General features: G+C 45.9%; 1 protein-coding gene across 4 annotated transcripts in view; it reads right to left on the reverse strand.

The window, feature by feature from the left end:
- Positions 1-22,851, reverse strand: part of USP21 (ubiquitin specific peptidase 21) — a 480,681-nt gene that overhangs the window by 315,329 nt on the left and 142,501 nt on the right. For 3 of the 4 annotated variants that reach the window (XM_078669158.1, XM_078669157.1, XM_078669160.1), the window contains one exon: positions 7,786-7,845. The exons of the other annotated variant lie outside the window; for it this stretch is intronic. In XM_078669158.1, coding sequence (XP_078525284.1) covers positions 7,786-7,845 — 60 coding nt within the window. The remainder of the gene's footprint in view (positions 1-7,785; positions 7,846-22,851) is intronic. 4 annotated transcript variants of the gene reach the window in all.

Genomic DNA, 22,851 nt, shown 5'->3' on the forward strand with positions numbered 1-22,851 from the left:
GAAATTCAAGATCCTGAGGTCTAGGATTGGCCTCAATTGCCCATCCTTTTTGGAGATCACAAAATACCAGTATTAGCATCCCCGACCCCTTTCCCGCTCTGGAACAACCACTATCGCACCTTTCTGTAACAAGGCCAGGACCTCTTGTTGCAGAAGCAACAGATGGTCCACTGAACACCAGCCCTGGCGATGAGGGAAAGGAGGGGGAAACTTCTGGAAAGGAAGGGCGTACCCATTTTCTACAAGATTTAAAACCCAAAGATCTGACGTGACTGATTTCCAATTTTGTTGAAAATGGGACACACAACCTCCCATGGGTCCAACATGCTCTAAGATGGGGGATCTAGAGCTGCTTCCCTGCGGAGCCAGTTGGGGAGATAAGGGAGGAAGAGGAGGCGGAGGTGACTTGTTGGCGACCAGCTCCCAACAGATGCCTTCTTCCCTCCCCTTAATATGATCTGTACAGAGGGTTTGTCTGTTGTTGCTGCTGCTGCTGCCAGGCCCGAAAGGGAGTCACCTTTTCAAAACCCCGAAATCTTCATATCCAAAGCCCCAAAGCTAGGATTGCAAGCCTAAGGATCTAGCAGTAGATCTGCTATCCTTAAACCGTTGCAGAGCTGAGTCCGCCTTGGTCCCAAAGAGTCTAGAGCCATCAAAGGGAAGATCCAACAGCGTGGCCTGAACATACGGAGAGAAACCTGATCCTCTCAACCAGGCGTACCTCCTAGTTGCCACTGAAGAGCCCATCACCCTAGCAACGGAGTCATTCGTATCGAGTCTGGATCACCTGACAGGCTGCCGCCTGATTGGCAAACACACCTCAGTGAAATGACTCGGACATCCTCTGGCAGCTTAGGAATCACCTCCTTAGCCGAGTCCATCAATGCATGGATGTAGAGCCCCAACCGGCATGTGGCATTAGTTGACTTCAAAGCCATGCTGGCCGATGAAAATACCTTTTTAGCCGACTGCTCTAGCTTCTTGAAACTCTATCCCCCGGAGTGGAGAGAAAGAAACCTGCGGATTGCTTTGAGAAGCATAAAGCTTGAACCACCAAGCTCTAAGGTGAAGGGTGTGACGATAAAAATGCTGGATCCACTGGTGCAGCCTTGTAACGTCTTGCCACCGTTCTAGAAACAGCTGGGGCAGACATTGGCGTCTGCCATATCGCCAATATTGGTTCTGTCAAGGCTTAGTTGAACGGAAGCAGAGGTTCCACCACTGATGAAGGGGAGTGAAGCACCTCCGATAGAATGTTTGACTTGACCTCCGCAGTGGGCAGCTGCCTTCCTTATAACTTAATGGTATGAGGCCACCTCCTGAGAAGGAAGAGCTTTGGGAGAAGAAAGCTCCCACTCCTATGATGTGTCCAGACCACTGGCTTCTTGAAGCCTTTCAAAATCATCCATCGGATCCAGTATTTTTCCTTCCTTGGCTTGCTCCTGCAGCTCCTGGAATTCCTCCTCTTCCAGAAGCCTCTGAGCCTTCTTCCTCAAATGCATCTTCAGAATCGGCGGCGCCAGATGCAGCGCCAGTGACTTTGGAGCCGGCATCGAAGGAGGCCCTTCAGGAGCGGCTGGCGGAGCCCGAAGTCAAGACGGCGCAGGAGACCGAAGCCCGACGGCTCCGGAGAAAAGTCCATCCTTCCCTCCTGGGACGGGATTGGCGTTGTGAACCTCGGCGTCGGGAGAGGCCAAGATGGAGTCATTGGCATTAATGTTGAAGAACGCCCATTTTAAAGGAAAGCGGTCCCACTGGGCCACCGGGCACGCCAGAGGGGTTAACCGCCCTGGCAAACATGACATACATTGTATTCAGAAAATACGAAGGATCCGCCCCTGGAGCCAGGAAAGGTGGGTACGGATCCGAAACTGCCGGAATAGGCCGATGTCATAAGGCGGGTTCTGGTTGCAGCACCGGAGACACCGGAGCAGGCGGCGAAGTGGGCGAAGGACTCTCTTCCCTGGGCGCCGGAAAGTCCCTCGGCATCGGAGAATGCACCGCAGTAACCTGCGGTGGAGGAGAAGGTGAGAGGTCATCCTTCTTCTGATGCCGTTGGACCGGGGACAAGAGCTCTGGTGACCCGTCCTTCAAAGAGCGACACTTGGACCCATGACGCCGCTTCTTCTTGTGTTTTTTGGACGACCTCAAGGTGTGTGGAGTCGGCGACTTCGGCCTCAACTTTGTCCTCTTCCCACCTCTCTTCTCTTTCTTCGCCTGGGCCAAAAACAACTTTGCTTCCCTCTATTTCAGGGACTTCGGATTCCTCTGACAACAAGAAGAGCATCCTTCGACGTCGTGGTCAGAAGAAAGACACCAAAGGCAATCTTTGTGGGGGTCCGTGACAGACATGTGGCCCCCACATTCCCTACAGGGTTTAAAACCAGGCATCTTCTGAGTAGCCATTGCACAGAAACAGTTTTCAGACAACTGTGACAATGTAGACTACAAAGAACTGGAGAGTCCTAGAAAAACCGCTACAGGTCGACAACGCGAAATAAAGGGAACGGACGTCAGTACGCCACTGAGGTGTTCTTATGACTCTGATGACATCACGCGGAATTGTGAGCGGAGCCATACCATTGTGACGTCCTCTTCGACGTGGGAGAGCTATGAAAAAAGTTTCAGTAGAATTCTGCACAAGGGTTCATTCAAAAGGTGAGGAATCCACAGGCAGAAGTATCCATCAGAAATGCATTTCATTCACATGCAGAACTGTTTCAGCTTAGTGGTACAAGTATAGCAGACTAAATCAGTGCACTTTTTTTTTTGTAATAGTTTTCAAACATGGTTTTAGAAACATTCATGATTCCACCAACCATGACAATGCCAACAGTAAACTTCATGCAAACACAAATGAAGGGCACATGTTTTGTGAAGCTGAAGAACAAAATGCCTTTTGAGAAGGCTATGTCTAAAATAAAATTTAAGAAAAAGGGTACAAGCAGGCTCCATGGAGAAAGTATGCTGCACTCCTCTTTCCTGTAAACGATCTCACTTTGAAGTCAGCTAAAAGCAAAATATACACCAGGCTTCCTTGAAGATACAGCTTGACATTTGGTCTCGGTCTTAGAATGCCCAGTAAATGTGAGGAGATAAGAACAAGGTTTAAAGGCCCGCTGTAACAGAAAACGAGTTTGTGGAAAAACACTGTGAAAACGACTTTGGCATGGGGAGGTAAGAGCTCAAGCTGGACAGCCTAAAGCAAATAAAGCCAACAAACTGAAAGCCAGAAAATGTTAGTTACAAACCACAAAGCCAATAGCAATCAAGAAGCGGAATGCATTCCCAGGTCAACGTTCTGAAACTCTCCAAGAAGTCTTTAGCATACCGCACAGCTGAACATGTCTGGTAGGCTGCGACCTAAAAAGGACTATGATGTGGTGGTTGTGTCACTTTGTAGGTACATGCACCAACTAGAGAATGACATGAACAATTTATTTTTTATTATAATTAACCAATTTTGATTGGTAAATAAAACAAATAAAATTATGTAGAACCGAAGAATGTTTTTTTTAAAGTATTGGGACAACACAAGGCCAGGCTGGGTGGGAGTAACACAGAGGACATGGGTGGGGGGAACATGGGTGGGAGTTGGGGGCAGAACCAACACAGAGAGTGTGGGTGTCAGGAAGTAACACAGAGTGTTGGTGGGTATCACAAGCAACAGGCGACAGAAGAGGGCATGGGTGGGACGAAAGCAACACAGAGTGGAGATAGGGAGGAGAAGCAATGGGACAGACAGCAACCGTCATGTGGCCCTGGGAACATGTCCGTCTCCACTAAGTCTGCAGACATTACACAGCTTTGTGCATGGAACTACATAGCTTGAATTTTTAAATGGCTTTGTTTGCACACCTTTCACATGAGGACAGTCTGATGTGTGCTTTCTCTGCCTGTTCTCTGTATTTAGTCTGAACATTGTGAGCAAGGTTGATAAACAATGGCCCTTGTTATTCTGTTCTGGTCAGGCCTTAGCACCTAGACAAAATATACCGATGCAGCTGCTGGTTGGGGCAACGTACTTTGGTCTTATGAGGATACACAAATAGGTAAAAACACACTTGGAGGGGGACCTTTCCAGGGAGAAGAGTGAGACATTTATTTATTTATTTTGAAGCTTATAAAGCGCACGGCTACCCCCAACGGGGGTGTCCCGGCGCTGCATCACCTATGATGGAAAACTCCCATCTATAGGCTAAGGTATGTGGTCTGCTGACAAAGCCAAGAGATCTTCTAATACATAATAATACTGCTTCTTAGCAAGGGGAGAGAGGTTAGGCTCTATTGTCTGTTCTCCGTTGTCTTTTCATAATGACATCTCCCTTTTTGATATATGGACTAGCTGCTATGCTGACTGTATTTGTACTATGCATTTTCCCGCTTGTTGTGGCATGTATACTTCATGTAGGTCACGTTAGTTAAAATAAATATGTTAAACTATTCAGTGTCTCTGTCAGATCTTATTGTGGACAAGTACAAGAGTGCGAGCGAAAGGGTGTGTCTTGTTTGCACGATTCCTGAGAGATCTGGGAGTGTTGTGTTCTGGGGTGTCTAATCACTTGTTTCTCTGTGAGTGAGTAGGAGAGCAAGTGAGACACTATAGCTAGTCGGTCCTGGGCTTCTGGGTAGTAAGGTGATAGGAGGAGTCAGTCCCTATACACCAAGGTCCTATAATCCTGCACATAGTTCTGTTCTTGGGCAGAATCCCTGCAACACAACCTGGAACGGCGGTGAGAGAAGCACACAGTGAGAATGCAATAGGGGTGGGCAGATACACAGGGCCAAGTGCAAGATAGAGGGGTTCACAGAGAAGCACACAGGCAATAGTGAGCAACAAGAAGTTTATGGGAAGAGAAGTACATGAGAGACAGCTGGAAAATACATGTACCCTCATGGATTGCTTAACTGGGGAAAAAAGTAGTGCTTGAGAAGCACCCAATGGAAGCACAGAAAACAGCTAATCACAAGAGAAGTTAATGAGGCCATATTCCATAGGAGGGACTAACATCAGCAGGCAAATGAAAGCTAACCAATTGTCAGCAATAGGTGGGGTTCAAGCCCTTGTATGTTCTTGGTAATCCTACTATGTGTGTCACAAAAGACAGCACATGGCTTGACTAGTAGGCTTAATCATAAAGAATGGCTTGTCAGCCTTCTCATTTTTTTTGTAACCTAGGAAACACAGCAGACTTAGCAACCCTCTTATCCCACAGAGACTGCAGTTCCATAACATGGAAGCTAGTGACCCAGCCTTTTATACAAGCTGGAATTGCAGCTGTTGAAGAATCTATTCTTGCACCCAGTGTTCAAATTGTTAAAATATATATGTATTCTAGAATCTATAGCTTTGTGTTTTGTTGTAGCTGAAAACCAGATGTGCTAAATAAAGACTGGCTATTCTGGATTCCACCCCATGACTCTTCCACCATCCTGCACTTCCTGCCTCCATATCTCACTCTTGCATGTTTTTTTAATCTCTGCTTTCTCCCATTGTCAAGGTTTTCATATCTTTCTTTTCCTCTTTACTTTCTCCATTTTCTGCCTTTTTCCTCTTTTTAAGCCTGATCGTGAAAATAAGTCCTGGTCCCCAAAAATGAGCGCTGATGGCCCCCACCACTTTCCACTGTAGTGCACAAAAGCAAAGAAGGAGAATGGGACTGTGAAATGATACATTACAAAATCACCAGACATTATGAAATGCAATAGAGCTGGTGAGACAGTCACATTTATTTTATAAACAAAAACAAAGAATTTCTGAAGCAAAGACAAAGTGACAATGTTTAAATAGCCCAGGCTTGAGGCAACGATTAACTAGGTTTTTCCCACTTCAAAACCACCCTCTCTCTCTTTTTAAAATTTTTTTTTTTTTTTTTTTAAAGAAAAGGCATTAATGTCATTTTTGAGCAATCGTTTTCATTTTACTCGCCATAATATTGTACGCAGACCTGCCAACTTCCCAAAAAGTTCTCTGTGTGAGAAGAGGTCAAGGCGTTTAGAGAGCGTGGAGCAGAGTGCAGAGACCTACAAAAGGCACTTCTACCACCTCTCCACATCAACCTCTCCCAGACACTCAGAAAAAAAAAAAATACAAAAAGCTTGCTAATCCTGCCTCCAGTGTCCTAGGGCGTTTTAAAAAGCCATAATGAACACTGATTGTCCAGAGACTTCAAGGAAGAGCAGGAAATTCGCTCAATGCAGGGGTTTCCAGCTTGTCTTTTCTTCCACCAAGTGATATTGGATCCTCGCCATGTGGCTTTGTTAAGAGAGCTGATATTGCCTGACATAATGGAACCATGTCAATTAGCAGGTCTGGTTTAGGAAGAACTGGCTTGGGGTCTGATTTAGAATTTTGCAGACATGATTTACTCTGCTAGGGCAACAAAATAAAGTGCTCTGTTGCCTTATACATTGAAGGACCAGCATACCTGAACCACCGTCTCCCATTCCCCGTACCCGCCAGACAACGCCGATCCTCTCAACTCGCCCTCGCCTCCATACCCAGGATCGACAAGACCAGAACCGGAGGAAGGTCGTTCTCCTACCTCACCGCTAAGGCCTGGAACACCATGCCCCTGCACCTCAGGCAATCCGAGTCGCTGACCCAAATCAGGAAGGACCTCAAGACCTGGCCCTTCAAATCATTCCACCCAGTCCAACCAGCAGTCCCCGTCCCCCGGCGCCTGGAGACGGGTGAGTAGCCGTGCTTTACAAGTACCTGACTGATTGATTGAGTACTCGCAACCGGATTTAGAGCTGTCCACCAGCCCAGAGGATATCCCTTACAATGGCAGGATCCACCGTCACGGCAGTTCCTGTTAATACATTGAAAGTTTGATGGACGGCTCCATCAACGTGATGGAGCTGTATGGCAAACATTCAATATTCTTTTTATTTTCAAAAACAAAATTCAAAGCAGGATTTTCTTAACAAAAAAAAACATACCACAATTCCCCCACTCCCCTTTGCCATGGGAAGTTTCTAACATGGCGTGGGGTGATTTACAAGTTTTCACTGCCCCTTACGGTGAGACTTTACTTGGCGGTGATGATGGACGGTGAACACTGGTTATTTGGCACCTCTAAACCAGACGGGGGTCAAATTACCAAACTTCTGACAGCACTTAGTCAGAGGAGCATGTCAATGGCTAAGACGGAGTAGTTTCCACCACTGGCATACTTCAGTTCTGCCCGACTCTAAATGAGATGGTGGAACTTTAGTTTGGCAGAAAGGGTACTCTATTGCATTTGCAACGAATACCCTCTGCGCCAAACTCTAAATCAGACTCTTATTTTTTTCTGGAAGAACCATGGAGTTAAAGCAGGCTATCTTCGTTATGCAGGGTAAGGTGTGGCTGTTGCTCTTATTTTGAAATTCCCCCTTACATTGTCTCAGACAAGTACATCTCAGAAAAACAGCTACATTCCTTAAGTGCTATAACAGAGTGCTACCTTTTAAATCATGACCAATGACCAGTCAACTTGGGGAAAGAAAACAATAGGAAACTATTCTCAATCAGACCATAGTAAGTAATGTCCATTACGTAATTGACAATGCATTTCTTATGGTCGATATGCCCAGCCCAAATGTAACTGAAATAAATGACAAACTTAAGGGACAGGGCAATCCGATTTTGGCTCTGGAAAGATATGAGGAATTTGGGGTCAAATTCTGAATAGGAAAAACTATTCAAACGTTGATCGGACTCTTCAAGCTCAGAAAGGTTTACTTTAAATTGCTATTAATGAAAACAAAATATAATGAAATAGAGCTGCAATAACTTACTGTATTCCCAAGATTTCTTAATCCAACCTGACCCGTTCCAAGGACAAGTGGACTCTGCGGCTGTGGAAATAAGCCAAGAATGACAGTTAATCAGTCTTAATTAGTCAGATAACAGATTTTATCACCAAACAAGACGTCAAAAAGTCATGAGTAGCTTAGTTATGAGCAGAACTTTGCACAACTATTTTTGGACCATGGAAAAGAAACATGAAGCAAGCCAACTTTTATATGTGGGGCACTCACGGTGCCCCCACATATGAAAGTTGGCCTGCTTCAATTAACCGAAGGTGCTATAGCAAAAAAAATAATTGTGAACAGAACTCAATCAATTCTTTTGGTACGAAGCTTTTGAGGGGAAAAGTTTGCGAAATGTGGTGTTATTCTGTTAATTAGGTACAACAGACTTATGCTTTCAATCAGCCAGTTTTGCATGTGAATGGAATAATACACCCACCAGTGGATGAAGTAACACGCAAGTTATCCATTTCACCAACCACCTACATAATACAATGTGTCTTCAAGCATTTAGGAACTGTAGGAAAGCAAAACATCCATGCTCAAAGTGTTTCACTGGCTCCCAATAGTCTACATTGTCAAAAGATGCATACAAGGAGGGAGTCCATTTGTAATTTAAGCAAATTTCCAAAGCTAATCAGAGGACACTGTGCTCTCTACTCGCATCTTGACCGGTGTAACACATTTTCTGGACTATCTGCAAAACAATTGAATTTCCCCCAGCAAAGACAAGAAATATTCAGATCACTCGCTGTCTGGACGAAAGTTAAGACCTGTCTCTTCCAAAAGTAATGGCACATAATCACAAAGATTAACTAACAAATTCTATTGTCTGGCTCAGAATGAATTAATTAGCATGGTACCACCAGCGTTAGGAAAGAAGACCTTAAATCAGTCCTCCTTGTGCTTTGGGGCTATCACGTACAACCCCTGGTCTTGAGTTCTGAATGCTATCCAGTATAACTAAAAGTGAGTCTCAAGGGAAGCTCTCCTCTGAATATCTTTGTGAATCCTACACACAACAGGGCGGAGCATATGCATGTGAAACTCCACAGACTATTCTGGCCCACCAGACAAAACTGACAGTCATGCTAAGTACAGAAAGTGTTTTGCTGTTCGGTATTATACCTGGCCATCCTGTTCTCCTACTAGCTGCTGTATCAAGGTATAGCATAGATTGTAGAAGATAACTGGCATATACAGATATGATGCGGTCAACCCGGGTGCCAGTAGGTGTTATTAGACCGAGGTGTGCTTTGACGAAGGTATGACTACAAGCCCGTCTAACCCGGCAGACCATGAGGCATAGTATTGCCACAGCATACATACTACGAGTCAAAGACTAAACCGTATGTATTTTGAATTGGGTGCTCACACATTTGGTGTGCATCCTCATTTTATTATAGGTTTTCACAAGGAGTGGCACGCATGGGGCTGATCTCCATGTGGTCCTGAAGAAGAGGTTTAGGGGATACCACGAAACATGTCGACCGAATATTAGGGACTGTAGACACATAACAGTTATATCTTTTCCCTACTATTTAACCCCTTTTATCCTTACCAACTAGGAGTGGTAGCTCACTAGCTAGATATTTTTAACAACACTTTCACTACTCCACGAACACTGTACTACACATTTCTTCACAAAAAGGTGCTCCTACTTAGTTCCACAAGTTGCAGCACGCCCCAAGCAGCAGCTGTTTGGGATGGCCCCAATGATGAAGCATGTCACCTAGGGGTAACCCTCGGTGAGTGAGGGGATTCAAGAAAATAATTTTCTTTTCTTTGGACAGGGGTTTTGTTTTTTCGCGCATTCAGCGGAATCCCCATTCCCTGGGTTAGGTTTTTTGAATCTGCATTTACAGATTTTTTGTGAACTACATGTACATTGGAGGGTGAACCTAACCAGTACCTCCATCTTCCCCCTTTATTGATTGTACATACAGATATGATGCAGGCAAATATAGACATCATGTAGTTCTTAAGCTACTATCAAATTTTTCTTTTGCAGGTGAAAATACAATCACCAATAAATTATATAAAATATTTTTTCAGGAACTTAGTGGACTACAATAGTACGTGATGCCACATTGTTATCAGGGACAATGTCCTCTCCAGTCATAGAGAAGAGATATTGTCACAGCCTTTCCCAAGAAAGATAACAATTTCAAGCTTTACTCTTCACACCAACTCATTTCTTTACTCAATGCAGGTGTGTTAGAAATGGAGTGTCTCTAGTTGGCAATGGTTTGCATCGCTGTCCAAGCAGGGACCCTTCTTCCTAGTCAGGGTAAGTAGGATACCCTTCTAAAATAACCCTTGCTCGCCCCCTTGGTAGCTTGGCATGAGCAGACAGGCTCATCTCAGAGTGTCACCTCCCTGTTTCTCGGGATCGAGACAGGAATAAGAAACCCAACAAGGTAAATGTAGATTTGCTATGTTCTTGTTTAATGACCACAAGTACACATAGGATAAAGAACTCAATACACAATGCGATGTACAGTCTCGCTAAGGAAAAGTAAAGTATACGATACCCATCAGTCGTTTGCCCCGCTCTCCTTAGGGCCAGGTACCAACCGTCCTCTGCATGAATACCGGTCCCGGTATTCATCCAACAGAGGACACTGTGCTAAACAACGGCCGACAATGCCGTTCGAGGACGACTGATGGGGGAAGAACAACTGTTGCGTCCAGGCGCGGTGTTCTGACTCACTTCTCAGGAACACCCAGCCGGGCGCTCTACCGAGGGGTCAGATGCTATGAACAATTCCCAAAACAGAGACGCGGAAAACACCTCCCTTGGTGGGCGTCTCTGTTCCAGTCCGTCCAGGGAGCGTAGAAACAAACGCTCCACCCGGACTCCAATTTACTGTTGTTGAACGAGCAGCCGCTCGCTTCCTATGACGTGTCCGTGAAACCTGCAAAGCGGTCCGCTTCTTGTTCCGCTACTCCGTTTGGTGTCCTCGGAATCCTCAGTACAGCTGGACACTTCCAAACGGCCGGCCGGCAAGTATTCAAAATATCCGACACTGAGCCCGGTGACTGATGCGTCTTATGTACGCATTTCCGTGTGCGCGCGGGTCGCGCTAGGCATGCTGGAACTTGTGGTCTCTAGTTCGCTCCTAACGTGGCGATCGGCGTTTTGACCCGACAGGTACTCTCTTGGTGTCACACCGCGTCCCGGGAATCCTGACACAGAGGCAGTGTTTGAAGCATTTGCACAAAACCAACAGTAATACAGTGACAACACTACAAAAAGATGCCACACCAGTTTAGAAAAATATCCAATATTTTTATGTATCCAAAACAAGACCAAAATGATAAGAATCCAACATACAGTACTTATAAAGATATACTTTGCAAAATATCCTTAAAATTGCAGGAATATCTCAAAAACACAGTTCCTACGAGTCGGTAGCTCCGTCCAGGGCTAATGTGATGCTAAAACCAACAGAGTCTAACAGTTCCAGCAGACCGCGGTGGTACAGGCCAGCGAAAGCATGAACAGACTCGTGAACAGTACCTTTCTCGTTGCGGCTGGCATGTTGGTGGGAGCCGGTCGTGACAACCATAGCGGTTGCGTTGCAAAATGGAAGAGGTGCATGGTGTGGTCCCCTCACGATGCGGTGCAGGCATTGGCTTGGTGACGATCGCTCAGAAGGTGTCGGTGAGACCAAGGTTTACAGTGCAGGGTAAGGTGGTGTGCGATGTGATGCTGGCAGGTTATGGTGCAAGCGAAAGAGCTGGTTAGCGGGAGCTGCCATCGGCCGGCCCAGTCTGCTGTGGGAGACGAAGCGGTGCATTGTGAAACTTACTAGCGGTGTGCCCAGCCACAGTGAGGTCACAGGTTTTGAAGTCAGCAGCAGCGACGGTGTAGGTGTGACCAGGATGGTGAAGTGAAGTGACGCGGTGCGGAGTGCATGGCCCACAGGTCACGGTGCGAGCAGCGGCTCAGTGGCGTTGTCGCCAGTGAGACCAGGGCTGCGGTGCGAGATGCGGACAGTGCCTTCTGCGGTGCCGTCAGGACACAGAGCCAGCGACGGAGTTGGTGACGGAGTCGGTTGCGTTTCCCTTTCTCTGTGGCAACTGAAACAGCGGTTCCAGAAGTGGTACCCAGAGGTTGGTGAAGTCTTTACAGTCCCCGAGACTTCAGAACAGGAGGGAAGGTCTACTTCAAGCCCTTGGAGATACTCAGCACAAGTAAAGAAAGTTCAGTCCAGTTCTTTAACTGCCCAAGGCAGAAGCAGCAACTGCAGGCCAACCCAACAAAGCAACAACACAGCAAAGGGGCAGTACTCGTCCTGGCAGCTCTTCCAGCTCTTCTTGGCAGGTTCCTGGATTCCAGTGAGTTCTAATGTTCTGGGCCCCAATATTTATACTAAAAATTCCTTTGTTTTCTCAGGCAGAGAGTGTCTGTACTTAGTCCAAACCAGTTTGGTCCTCTCTGGCCCAGCTTCCTGGCAAGAGGTGGAGACAGCATTTTCCAAGGCAGACAGGGCCTATTCAGGTGCAAGGAAAATCTCCTCCCACCACTCTAAATGCAGACCAGGCCTATTCAGGTGGTAGTGAAAACTCCTCTCACTACTCTGAATGTAGCCCAGGTCCATTCATCCCAGCCATGACTCATTCAGGAAAGGCAGGACACACATCAAACCCTGTTTGATACCAGATTTATACTTGGCCAATCAACTACTCAACAATTTAACAATTTATATAAATATAGCACACGCTGAGCAGCAAGATTTTGCTGAGGCCCTAATATGTTTCAATTATGTTATTAAAGATCACCAACAGCACAGGAGTTCACACTCATGAAAACACAGAAAGGTATGCTGTACACCAGTTGTAACTCTTTTATATCTGGTCTTAACTTTAACAAATATAAAACGTTGATGAGCTCTGTATACAAAGTTGAATCTCTTGTATTATTCACATTGGCTCAACTTGAGCCCGGCGAGGTGGGGGAGTGGAAAGAGAGACAACAATGGGGAAAGAAAGGTAGATATAATGGATGTCTTAAAAAAAATAATTTAAACAATGTGGACGGACCCACTGTGTGTACGCATTACAATCACTATGTGTAGTATGAACATGGACTCATTAGGTGTTCTTAAAAGACACCTCACACACCTACCTAGTTGGTATCATGCTTCATCATTGGGGTCTCAACCAGGCGGCCGAGTGCCCCCCCGGTTGAGCTACGACGCCTGATTACAGCAGAGCTGGTGTAATGCAGGTTTGTGATGTGAGGTGAATTACTAAAGTTTAAAAATATCTCTGAGAATCCATGCCTTCAATTTTAATATTGGCGGCTCAGGATATGGATAAAAGCAATATATGTAGAGCAACTATTAGGGGATTATTACCGTTAGTTGACTATGTGTGGCGGTCTACAGGTTTCAGCCCGTTTAAAAAGTGAAAGGGCTTTCTTCAGGACCAAGTGAGTTAATAGTGTGTGGCAAAGGTGAAACAATGCCACGTGAAAACTGTACGGTACCTAGACACGCGCTAAGGTGTGTGGCATAGGTGTTGGCGTACTTACTGACACTTGAAAAATGACCTGTTAGGGGAGTAAAAGGACAAGACATGGCCTACAACCCAGAAACTTAATTTATGGTTTATCTCGACGTAGAGAGCGTCTACACCAGTCTCCCGCAAGAAGACACCCTACAAGTCTTATAGAAGGCTCTGGATAACACGGATAGGCAACACCAGACTTCTAAAAGATTCATCTTGGTATGCGACAAATTGGCACGTAAAGAAAACTTTTTTGAATTTGAAGGCCAACTCTATCTTCAGAAGTACAGCACATCCATGGGGAGCGTTTTCGCCCCCAGTATGGCCGGCCTCCAAGTATATGATTTCAAGACCAAGTACATATTTACCAACAACGTGTCACGGATCCCTGCAGTAAAATTCTATAAACGGTACATAGACGACATCCTACTCATCTGGGAAGGAGATACAGAGTCACTCATAACATTCTGCTGATGGCTCAATACCTGCGACCCGAACCTGAAATTCACACACAGCTTTGACCACCACAAAGCCACATTCCTAGACCAGGACATTGAAGCAGACGGTGGTTACCTAAAGAGCAAAACGTACTTCAAACCTACGGCCCGCAATTCACTCCTACACTTCTCTAGCTTCCATCCCAGGTCCCTGCGGGAGAATCTGCCTTACGGCCAGTACCTCCAGCTGCGGAGAAACTGCAGCAACGTGGCAGACTTCAAAGACCAAGCTAAGGACTTGAATACCAAACTACTGGAGCGTGGGTATCCAAAACACATCTCAGACAAAGCCAGGAAACGAGCGCAGAACCAAAACCGCGAGGGGATCATTGAAATACAGTCATGAGAAGCCACCCCGACACCACTGACATGCGTCACTACTTTTAACACGGTCTCCAACAAGGTCTCCCACATCTTAAAAAAACATTGGCAAATCCTCAAGACAGGGAACCTCAATTGGGGCCCTCCCCTATTGTCTCACAACAAAGCGAAATCTATAAAAGATGCCCTAGTAGCGACACGACCAGCCCAACATCAAAAGCCAGGGAACACTGTCCTAAACGCATGGGGGATCCCAAAAGTCACCGGTCACTTCCCATGTGGCAATTGCAGTGTATTCCACCTCACTGAAACCACCAATAATCTCTACCTAGAACCTGGCAAGACATGGGAATTACGACAACACACTAATTGCAACACGGCACACGTCATATACCGCATTGTGTGCCCTTGCAATCTCACCTGCATATGGATGACAAACAGAAAGGTGAAGACTAGAATCTGTGAACACCGCAGAACCATAAGATGCAGAAAAAACACCACAAAAATGACAAACCACTTCCTCGAAGCAGGCCATACGACAAACGACATGCGCTGGGTCATCATTGAGGCCTTGGACCCTAATATGTCTAACATACAACACTAACTACTACAGAAAGAACAGAGATGGATCTATAGTTTATTCAGCCGTAAAACAGGCCTCAATGACAATATTCCATGGAATAGCCTCAATAGACCATAACAGCATGTACTCCACCTCTATCAGACACTTCTGTAGATTACAGATGACACTACAGTGTCCAAGCATGACTTATGGCTCTCCTCTTACGGCTTTAAGAGACGTTACCTCCAGACTTGAACACAGATATAAAGTAACAGTATATTCCCTAGACCAGGATGACCTTTGGTCCAGCCCTTCTATTCAGCCTCGAAGTGGCACACACTCATGTCCACTTTCCAACAGCGGCTTGGGGTCTAAGCCCTAAATGGACACCGCGAGGAACCAAGATGCTTGCCCGCGCTAACTTGCGCGATGTCTTCTTGACCTGCTCTGTCCACACACACCACATTTACAGGTGCCCTGCCCTCAACAAAATCAGTCATATACGTGGCACCTCATTTGAGCCTCAGCACAACAGTCATTGTGCACTTCCTACTCCACTCAAAGATGTCCGCCGAGTTGGAAGCCCACAGTAGGTCCTCCAGTCTACTCCTTTGATCTCAAACGTACATGCGCGCTATACTCATGCTGAGTCACTGCCAATTCAGTCATGCTGCCCGGCACATACCGGGGCTTGGTCTTTCACTACAAAAGCGGAGTCCCTCGGGCACACTGCACCAGCCGGGACTACGGGGGACTGATACAGGTTTGAATCGGGACACTCAAACCGAGACCAAGTAAGACTATGCGCGCTCCAACATTGCTAGCCATTCGAGCCCACATAGACTACCATGCTCATTATCGCCCTTGACTTTCAGATTGGGACTTTGTAAGAGCACACCCCGAGCCTCGATATTCTGCCTAATACCACTAAATAGTGTAACTATGACCGCATAACAAATGTGCATGTTTTTAACTTTTAAACTATTCTACCTTTAAATCAATCAATCAATCAATCAATCAATCAATCAATCAATCATACCATTTGTATCGCGCACTTCTCACCCGTAAGGGTCTCAAGGCGCTTGGGGGAAGGGGTCTGCTATTGCTCGAACAGCCAGGTCTTGAGTTGTCTCCTGAAGGCGAGATGGTCCTGGGTCAGCCGAAGGTGGATGGGGAGGGAGTTCCATGTCTTGGCCGCCAGGTAGGAGAAGGATCTTCCTCCGACGTTGGCTCTTCCGATGCGTGGTACGGCGGCGAGGGCGAGGCTAGTAGAACGTAGCTGACGGGTGGGCGTGTAGAAGGTCAGGCGGTCGTTGAGGTACTTGGGACCCAGGTCGTGGAGAGACTTGTGTGCGTGGGTGAGGAGCCTGAACGTGATCCTCTTGCTGACGGGGAGCCAGTGCAGGTCCCTCAGGTGGCCGGAGATGTGGCTGCGTCGGGGGATGTCCAGGATGAGTCGGGCGGAGGCGTTCTGGATGCGTTGTAGTCTTTTCTGTAGCTTGGCTGTGGTTCCGGCGTAGAGGGTGTTTCCGTAGTCCAGTCGGCTGGTGACGAGTGCCTGGGTGACCGTCTTCCTGGTTTCGGTCGGGATCCAGCGGAAGATCTTGCGGAGCATGCGTAGGGTGTTGAAGCACGATGAGGAGACGGCGTTGACTTGTCTGGTCATCGAGAGGGAGGAGTCCAGGATGAAGCCCAGGTTGCGTGCGTGGTCTGTTGGCTTGGGAGTGGTGCCCAGGGCGGGGGGCCACCAGGAGTCGTCCCAGGCGGAGGGCGATGGTCCCAGGATGAGCACTTCCGTCTTGTCGGAGTACAGTTTCAGGCGGCTGTTCTTCATCCATTCGGCGACGTCTTTCATCCCTTCGTGTAGGCTAGTTCTGGCGGTGTCGGGGTCTCTGGTGAGGGAGAGGATCAGCTGTGTGTCGTCGGCGTAGGAGATGATGTTGAGGTTGTGCTGGCGTGCGATGGCTGCAAGAGGTCTCATGTAGACGTTGAAGAGGGTGGGGCTGAGTGATGGTCCTTGCGGGACGCCGCAGATTACTTCGGTGGCCTCGGAACGAAACGGGGGGAGGAGGACTCTCTGTGTTCTTCCGGCGAGGAACGAGGTGATCCACTCCAGTGCCTTCTCTTGGATACCGATGTTGTTTAGGCGTTGAACTAGGGTGCGGTGGCTGACAGTGTCGAACGCTGCAGAGAGGTCCAGGAGGATGAGTGCCGCTGTTTCCCCGTTGTCGAGCATGGCTAGGATGTCGTCGGTGGCTGCGATGAGGGCGGTCTCGGTGCTGTGGTTGGCTCTGAAACCGGACTGCGAGGGGTCGAGGGATCCGTTCGTCTCGAGGAAGGCGGCAAGCTGTCTGTTGACGGTCTTTTCGATGACTTTGGCAGGAAAAGGGAGGAGCGAGATGGGGCGGAAGTTCTTGAGGTCGGTGGGGTCCGCTGTTGGTTTCTTCAGTAGGGCGCTGAGCTCGGCATGCTTCCAGCTCTCCGGGAAGGTGGCAGTGTTGAAGGAGGTGTTGATGATTTTCCGGAGTTGGGGTGCGATGGTGGATTCGGCCTTGTTGAAGACGTGGTGGGAGATCCGGAGTGGATGGTGCTCATCGTGCGGGTTGTGTCTTCGGTGGTCACCGTGGTCCAGGTGCGGAGGGTGGCGGTGGGGGCGTTGGTTCGACGGTAGGGTGCGTGGATGGTGCGTCGAAGCTGTTGTGGATGTCGGCTATCTTGCGGTGGAAGAACGAGGCGAGAGAGTCGCAGAGATCTTGTGAAGGAGTGATGTCGTTGTTGCCGGTGCTGGGGTTGGAGAACTCCTTGACGATGTTGAAGAGTTCCTTGCTGTTGTGGGTGTTGTTGTCCAGTCGTTCCTTCAGAGATTTCTTCTTGGTGGTGCGGATAAGCTGGTGGTGCTTGCGGGTGGCGTGTTTGAGGGCGGTCATGTTGTCTGTGGTCTGGTCGCGGAGCCAGGCTTTCTCGAGCGTGCGGCAGTTCTTCTTGGAGTCCTTGAGTTCGTCGGTGAACCAGGAGGCCTTCTTGCTTCTGGGTCTGCTGGGAGGTTTCTTTAGTGGCGCGAGGTCGTCGGCGCAGGCGGTCGATCTTTATTTAGTGCACAATGTCACACAATAGCATGCAAACGTTTTTTGCATAATAATTCTCTATGCACAGTGCGCCGTGGCCTACTTGGCACAGCCCCCAAGTGGCCCCCACTCACTACACGATGCCACAGCCAGCACAGCCGACTGGCTCCACAAGGTGCCAGCATTACCCTCAATGGGCCTCCTGGCCTAGGCACCCATGTTGCTGTAGCCACTAGCCTGCTCGAGACCTCGTTATTACAACCCTGGCAATTGCTCGCTTGCACTCACTAGCCAGTATTTATTTCCTAACAGGCACAGCATACAATGAGTCTTCGCACGTCGCTGCTAGCATAGGCCACATGCCAGTACGACAATCACTGTAGTAGTCACTGAGACAATGACTACAGCGCCTTCATATATTGCCTGTAAGATTGCATTTTATGTTGCAACAAATTATATGTCTTGTCTTGTCCTTTTCCTCCCCTAACAGGTCATTTTTCAAGTGTCAGTGAGTACGCCGACACATACCACACACCTTAGCAGGGTGTGTAGGTACCGCACAGGTTTCACGTGGCATTTTTTCACCTTTGCCACACACTAATCACTCACTTGGTCCTGAAGAAAGCCCTTTCACTGTTTAAACGGGCTGAAACATGTATACCGCCACACATAGTCAACTAATGGTAATAATCCCCTAATAGTTGCACTACATATATCGTTTTTATCCATATCTTGAGCCGCCAATTTTAACATTTTAGAGATATTTTTAAACTTTAGTAATTCACCTCACAACACATACCTGCACAACACCAGCTCCGCTGTAATCAGGCATCGTAGCACAACTAGGGGGGGGGGGGGGGCACTCGGCTGCCCGGTTGGGACCCCAATGATGAAGCATGACACCAACTAGGTTGGTGTGTGAGGGGTCTTTTAAGAACACCTAATGGTTCCATGTTCATACTACACATAGTGATTGTAATGCGTACACATAGTGGATCAGCCCACATTGTTTATGTTTAGTATCAAATTTGGGGACCAGGACGTACCCCCTGTTCTATCCCTCGCTCTCCTCTTGTTTTTCCATTAAAAAAATAAAACCCATCCAAGTCCCTCCCTCCTGAAAATACGCCAACTTGACCACATGAGGCAGAGGTATCCACCTCTCCACCAATTCACATTTGGCCGACCCAGGAGAGGCCATTGCAATGTCCACAGTTATTTCAACTCCTCCGTCCACTATAGGACCATTAACGACTGTGGTCATTTCAGATGCGGAGATATCCTTTCAAATGTCTCACTGGGAATTTCTCAGGGATGTTCTACACAGGAATGGAATTCTAGAAACTTTTATTTCTGCTGTAAATGGCCAGTCATACCATCCTTCTCAACCAAACTTGTCTTGCTACCAGTTAGGACATGCCAGGGATGCCCTTTTTACCCTTCATTTTTTTAGCTATATTTCAAGAACTTAATACCTGTGTTTAAGAAACATTAAATATCCCTCTCCCTAATTTCACTACCATAACTTTAGAATACTCGTATTCACTGGCAGCACTGCCATTTCAAATCCTGAAACCAAAAATAAATGCTGTTAAGCATCCCACTTGAGAATTTAGCCTTCTGCCAGTTTATAAACTAAATGCAGAAAAGAGAATCAGTCAATTTAGGGTTAGAACCACTACAAGTCCACATAAGTTCTGAAACTAATTATAAATCATTCCTGAAAAACACAATAAAAACAACACTATGAAAAATGTCAAAACGTACATTTGTCCTTAATAGGAAAAAATAAATTCCATTACCTGGAAATTCAAGATTCCATCAGTCAATTCTCAATTTCTCATCTAGGAAAATGGCCACCACCCTAGAATGTACTGGATGGCATGGGAATTGAGTTGGGGGGGGGGGGGATGGGTAGGTCCACTGGTTTCATAGTTTGAATGATCATTTTGTACCTTCAGGTCACATCAAGAGCAATTTAATATAATTTAATATTTCTAAAACTCAATTATACACATTCTCAAAAGGTATTTTGCATTTTGTCTAGTTCTATGGGGCGCATACCTCAGGCCTGTGGCATGCAAGAGCAGATCATTAGTAAGGCAAGAGTAATCAGGGGATATTAGGGACTGCAATGGTACCATGCCCCGGCCGATGAAGATTAGTTCTATAAAGCGAAGATGTGACAGAGGCTGATGCACACATTTCTATCCTCCTAGACTGCTCAAAGGGAGCAACATTGCAGTAAAATGTATCAGAATTCATCTTAATTAAGCTGACGTAGTGCACATAATTTACTTTCCTGTGCTCAGCAACTAAAGAGAAGGGAATAACCCCAAAAATACACTATTTGTAAGAATAGAATCCTCCACTAGTCTATACCTCTCTTTCAAGTTTCTAGTTCTGGGTTAGCTATAGGGTTGAATAAAATGCCCTGATCATGCATTTATATAAAGGCCTATCAAATGCTAAGTTGAATTTAAAGCGGGAGATGGAAGGAAGGCACTTAACCATCAGTAGATCCGTGGATTGACCTGCTATGCCTCTCCTGTTTTTCTTTAACAGTGAGAATGCTGACATCGACACATTTTAAGGCTAGCCAATTGAGTAATTCGCAAACCCGAGCCACGTCTGGAGCAAGACTTCTCACAGAATCTCTATCACCTTTCGCTAAGATATTAAGAACATCCTTGGACTATGGCCATCTAACTACAATTGAATTTGTGACAAATGAATCAGGATACAGTACTTTCCCTTGAAAACCAGGACAGTCACATACAGCTCATTGTGTATTAGCTTTGACTTTAGAACCAGCGTCTCCTTCCACTGATACCTTTGTTAGGAGTCAAGAAGAACCTCCTTTGGGACCTGCAGGTCCCGTTCCACCCCCCCCCCCCATTTTTCTATCCCACTTCAAGCTATGGAACATGACACCTGAGCGCCCTGAGGAAGGTGTGGCCACCTCCGTGGTTTTCACTGAAACGCGTGTCGGCACATGATCGAACAGGAGTATTAGTGCCATTATATTGGACTATGCTGATTACATTAAAAAAAATTAGATACAAAGCTGAATACTTTTTCTATGTTATCGGATGTAGGATCTATACTAAAAGAGCGATTGAAATGTCCCTCAACGCATTTACTGTATTTCAATTTTCTAGATGAAAAGAGCTTTACATTATTGGTCCTGTCATATTGTTTTCACTACTGTGCTGGTTACAAATATTAATCAAGATTCAATGTATGTTAGTAGAAAAGTCTGTATGTGGTATGTGTGATATGAGTGTAGGTGAGTTTGAGTAGATTGAGTGAGTGAAGGGGGATGGAAAAAAGAAGAAAACATATGATTTCCTTGTAATCTATGAGAGTGTCGTTTTATAAGTTCAGAGAATATATGTATATAAGTAGCTGATACCTACTATGATCTATTTTGTATTAAATATTAAACATTTTCGAAATGTAACCAAGAATATGGTTGTTTATTATTGAATATTTGTTGAAAGCCAAGGCTCGATTCATGTGGTGAGTTGTCCACTACCTATAGCAAGATATTCTGCTTATTCTGAAGAGAGACAGTTTTTTATATTCTTTTCTTTGTTTTTTTTTAAGGTACTCTGCTATGCAATTGAGCCTGGCCCTAACTCGGCAGGTGTAGAAAGGACAATAAATGGTCCCATTTTTCTCTTTAACTTAACAATGAAGTTTACTAGCGGCAATATGATGTATATCTTACATAGTTTACACATCTTAGCCTACCAAGCATTCTAACCAGAAGATGTTCTGTCATTCCCAGTAACATGGTCTATAAGCTTTGACAAACCGAAATTGTGTTTTTTGTTTGGTGGCTTGTATCATGGGGCTGGATTAGTTATGTTAAATATGCATGCTGGGATTATTTTTAGTTTCATGATTTTTTTTGTTTTACACAAAAAAAGGTAACAATAAAACAATGAGTATAAGAAATGAATGACCCAAGAAGCCAAATGGCCACATATGTACAAAAAATAATAGTCAAGTGTCAAGTCAAGTCAAGCAAGCTTTATTCGACGATTGTCATAAAAGCATATTCCAAATATAAAAGTACATGTATAAATTTTGGTAGATAAAACCAATTTAAAACCAGATTATAAAATTCATGAAATAAATAAATAAAATCATTCCATTAACAGTACAAATGTGCAAAATATTTACTACACAATTATTAATAAGAATACTTGGCCTACGAGGTTAACTGATGTATTATGGTTTCAGGAGTCGGGCTCTAATCGTCCATGCCCATCCTAGAAATTTCGCCACCGCTATGTACACAAACATATTAGGATTGGTGCGAATGATTCTAACTGCAATCATTCCTATCCTTGTTCCCAGTAACCTACACATCGGTCTTAACCACTTTCTTCTCGGCACCGCATACATTGGGCACTCAAACAGAAGATGACCAATAGTTTCAGGAACATCTGAGCAGGCCGGGCAAGCCACCTTGCCCCCACTAGTCCATCTATTGGAGAATGCCCTTACTGGTAGGCTTCCCACTCTTAGCTGGAAGTAGAGCTTGCGATCAAGGGGCTTTATAATGACATCCCAGAATTCCTCAAGTTTGGGACAATCTTTGATTTCTAGAAATAGACCTACAAGAGAGTGTGAAGGAGTGGTACTAAAAATCTTTGTGGCCACCAGATTCCAGTACAAGTTCTTAAGTACCTTCTTCGGTGGGAACCTGGCATGCAATGGATCTTCCCACAATTCACCTAGGCCTAAATCAAACAAAAGATTCCGGATATGTCCCAACCATTTGACTTTCCGGGAACCGTCACTATTAATCACATCCAGCAGCCCTCTGGTGTATATTTCCAGTTCCGGCGTGGTCCAAATCCGCCGCCAATATAGAATTGGGCGCAAGGATGCAATTAGAGCTATTGGTGTTATGCCCAGGTCATAAAATAGGGGATTCAGTGGGGAACTTTGGGGTAACCTTATTAATTTTCTAAAAAATGTATTTTCAGAGACAGTCATCCCCTTTAGTTTTTCATTTCCCCACATTTCCACACCATACAGAGTTGAACTAACTACCTTACCATTCTAAACCGAT

This window comes from Lissotriton helveticus, chromosome 12, assembly GCF_964261635.1.
Source record: "Lissotriton helveticus chromosome 12, aLisHel1.1, whole genome shotgun sequence".
Classification (NCBI taxonomy): Eukaryota; Metazoa; Chordata; class Amphibia; order Caudata; family Salamandridae; genus Lissotriton; species Lissotriton helveticus.